This window comes from Coregonus lavaretus, assembly GCF_964263955.1.
Source record: "Coregonus lavaretus genome assembly, contig: HAP1_SCAFFOLD_897, whole genome shotgun sequence".
Taxonomy (NCBI): Eukaryota; Metazoa; Chordata; class Actinopteri; order Salmoniformes; family Salmonidae; genus Coregonus; species Coregonus lavaretus.
Window position 1 is genome coordinate 153769 of NW_028158096.1, and position 3732 is coordinate 157500.

The 3732-nt window shown below is 43.2% G+C and overlaps 1 protein-coding gene across 1 annotated transcript in view; it reads left to right on the forward strand.

Annotated features, from left to right (window-relative positions):
* Positions 1 to 437: 437 nt before the first annotated feature.
* Positions 438 to 3732, forward strand: part of LOC311124443 (serine/threonine-protein kinase SIK2-like) — a 17347-nt gene continuing 14052 nt past the window's right edge. The window contains exons 1-3 of the mRNA XM_084198591.1: positions 438 to 522; positions 1212 to 1424; positions 1620 to 1736. Of these exons, the coding sequence (XP_084054717.1) occupies positions 1272 to 1424; positions 1620 to 1736 (270 nt within the window). The 5' untranslated portion in view covers positions 438 to 522; positions 1212 to 1271. The remainder of the gene's footprint in view (positions 523 to 1211; positions 1425 to 1619; positions 1737 to 3732) is intronic.

The window sequence follows — 3732 nt, forward strand, 5'->3', positions numbered from 1 at the left end:
TCACGTGGTGACACATCGCCGAGACTGACGTCACCGTCCCCGTCTCCAAGCAACCTCTCCATCAGCACTCGCGTCACCGCGCGCCAAGCCGCACGGTTGCCCAGCAACTTCAGCTTTGCGCTCGCGCCCAGCCTTGCGCCCCACTCGAAGCTCTGACGCGGGTGTGACGTTAATGAGATGGTATCAATTTGTTATAGGAGCGCGAGAGGAGGAGTTTCCATATGAACGCTGCGGCTGTCCGCATTCCAGAGGAGCGCACATGCAGAAGGAGCAGTGCAGTGCAGTAGCCGATTATGTGACCGGCCAAGTCACCCTGTAAATAGTTCTTACTGATACGACTGGCACACAGTACTGTACATTTCTGTACATATTTCGTTAAAATAAATAAAAAATAAAAAGTTCTATGTTGTTTTATTATACTTTTCTCGTATTTACAGCAAATACAATATCCTTATGGAATGACTTGTTTAGCTGCCTATGACAACGGATTGAACTGTGAGAGGTGTACCGACATCCAATACGGTAAGACACTATAATGCTCTTATGATTGTTTGGAAATCACTGGCTTACAGTTCAAGGTGGTTCTATAATGGACATGTATAATATTTTATTTTATTTTATTTTTATAGTTGTTTATTTATTTAGACCTTTTATTGTTTTATTTGTCTCTGATTCAGGCAGCCTATATGCCCCGAGCTGCAATTAATTTTTTTACTTTAACACATAACAATTTTGTATTGTGTGTTGTGTTATAAAGGCCTACATGTCTATTATCCATTGACTTCTCACATTTTGGCATGTTTGTAGCTTGAATCCGGCGCTTATTAAATGTAATTAATAAGCTATATGTTTAGTGCAGTAGGCTAATTAAATTTAGTGCAAGCTTGTAAAGATTTGACAGATGTGAAGGGATGTGGTCTATATTTAATTATTTTCTGCGTCATCATGATGCAATGCAAATGTTAATTCAGAATCTTAATTGTGGATGAGCACGAATAGGCTACGCCTAGCTAAAAGTGTAGCCTAATGATTAGGCCTATATTTTATAACGTTATTATCATTAATTATAATAATACATTGATAATGTAATGCATTAACAATTGATAACACACTAATAATAGGCCTACAATAAAAAAATAAAAAAATAAGAATGTCATTATGCATAGGCTTATGTGTATTTGATATTTACAATTTTGTCTTTTGCATCGCAGATAGCCAACTACACACAATTTTAATCCTATCCTTTGGAATACATTAATCAGTCGGGCATCATGGTGATCATAACGGAGAGCAGCCCGGGGGCCCAGCCCAACCATACTCATGGAAGGCCTCTACAGGTCGGCTTCTACGAGATCATCCGCACGCTGGGGAAAGGAAACTTCGCTGTGGTCAAACTGGCAAGGCACAAAGTCACCAGAACACAGGTCAGCATCCCTGCTCTTTTATTAACAATGGTTTCATATAATATTTTATTCATTTCAAAATCACACAGACTGAACTAAAAATAAAAAAATTGATAGAATCATATCAGCCTCTCATATTGCATTTGTCCTAGATATAGTAGACCTAGATACCAGTGTTTTTACAGTTTGCTGTGTTGGTTGGTTGTCCACTGCCAGGTGGCCATAAAGATAATTGACAAGACCAGACTAAACCCGTCCAACCTAGAGAAGATCTACAGAGAGGTCCAGATCATGAAGCTGCTTAACCACCCCCATATCATCAAACTCTACCAGGTGTGTGCTCTCTATTATAATAGGGTGACATTGTTATATTGGAATTGTGTGTGTGTGTGTGTTCTTTTGGGTGTGTTGACTGACAACATATCCTGCATGGATACAGGTGAGTGACTGGTCCATGTGTTTGGCTACGTGTGCACAGAGAGAGACACAGGCTGAGTTGGTGCTGGGGACAAACAACACAGGCAGAATAAGCAGGAGAGGTAGAGAGCGAGGGAGTAGGGATGGAGGTGTGGTGCCAAGGAACAGAGGGATGACGCTTATCCAGAGGCAGCGCTCCTAGTGGCCGGGGACTTTAATGTGGGGAAACTTAAATCCGTTCTACCTCATTTCTACCAGCATGTTAAATGTGCAACCAGAGGAAAAAAAACTCTAGACCACCTGAACTCCACACACAGAGACGCGTACAAAGCTCTCCCTCGCCCTCCATTTGGCAAATCTGACCATAATTCTATCCTCCTGATTCCTGCATATAAGCAAAAAATAAAGCAGGAAGCACCAGTGACTCGGATAATAAGGAAGTGGTCAGATGACGCAGATGTTAAGCTACAGGACTGTTATGCTAGCACAGACTGGAATATGTTCCCAGGATTTTTCCGATGGCATTGAGGAGTACACCACATCAGTCACTGGCTTCATCAATAAGTGCATCGATGACGTCATCCCCACAGTGATCGTACGTACATACCCCAACCAGAAGCCATGGATTACAGGCAACATCTGCACTGAGCTAAATGGTAGAGCTGCCGCTTTCAAGGAGCGGGACTCTAACTCGGACGCTTATAAGAAATCCCGCTATGCCCTCCGACGAACCATCAAACAGGCAAAGAGTCAATACAGGACTAAGATTGAATCGTACTACATCGGCTCCGATGCTCGTCGGATGTGGCAGGGCTTGCAAACTATTACAGACTACAAAGGGAAGCACAGCCGCGAGCTGCCCAGTGACACGAGCGTACCAGACGAGCTACAGTGCCTTGCAAAAGTATTCATCCCCCTTGGTGTTTTTCCTATTTTGTTGCAGTACAACCTGTAATTTAAATGGATTTTTATTTGGATTTCATGTAATGGACATACACAAAATAGTCCAAATTGGTGAAGTGAAATGAAACAAATAACTTGTTTCAAACAATTCTAAAAACTAAATTACGCAAAAGTGGTGCCTGCATATGTATTCACCCCCTTTGCTATGAAGCCCCTAAATAAGATCTGGTGCAACCAATTACCTTCAGAAGTCACATAATGAGTTAAATAAAGTCCACCTGTGTGCAATCAAAGTGTCACATGATCTCAGTATATATACACCTGTTCTGAAAGGCCCCAGAGTCTGCAACACCACTAAGCAAGGGGCACCACCAAGCAAGCGGCACCGTGAAGACCAAGGAGCTCTCCAAACAGGTTAGGGACAAAGTTGTGGAGAAGTACAGATCAGGGTTGGTTTAAAAAAAAATATCTGAAACTTTGAACATCCCACGGAGCACCATTAAATCCATTATTAAACAATGGAAAGAATATGGCACCACAACAAACCTGCCAAGAGAGGGCCGCCCACCAAAACTCACAGACCAGGCAAGGAGTGCATTAATCAGAGAGGCAACAAAGAGACCAAAGATAACCCTGAAGGAGCTGCAAAGCTCCACAGCGGAGATTGGAGTATCTGTCCATAGGACCACTTTAAGCCGTACACTCCACAGAGCTGGGCTTTACATAAGAGTGGCCAGAAAAAAGCCATTGCTTAAAGAAAAAAAGAAGATCCTCAAAAAGTTCTACAGCTGCACCATCGAGAGCATCCTGACTTGTTGCATCACCGCCTGGTATGGCAACTGCTCGGCTTCCGACCGCAAGGCACTACAGGTGGGTAGTGCGTACGGCCCAGTACATCACTGGGGCCAAGCTTCCTGCCATCCAGGACCTCTATACCAGGCGGTGTCAGAGGAAGGCCCTACAAATTGTCAAAGACTCCAGCCACCCTAGTCATAGACTGTTCTCTCTG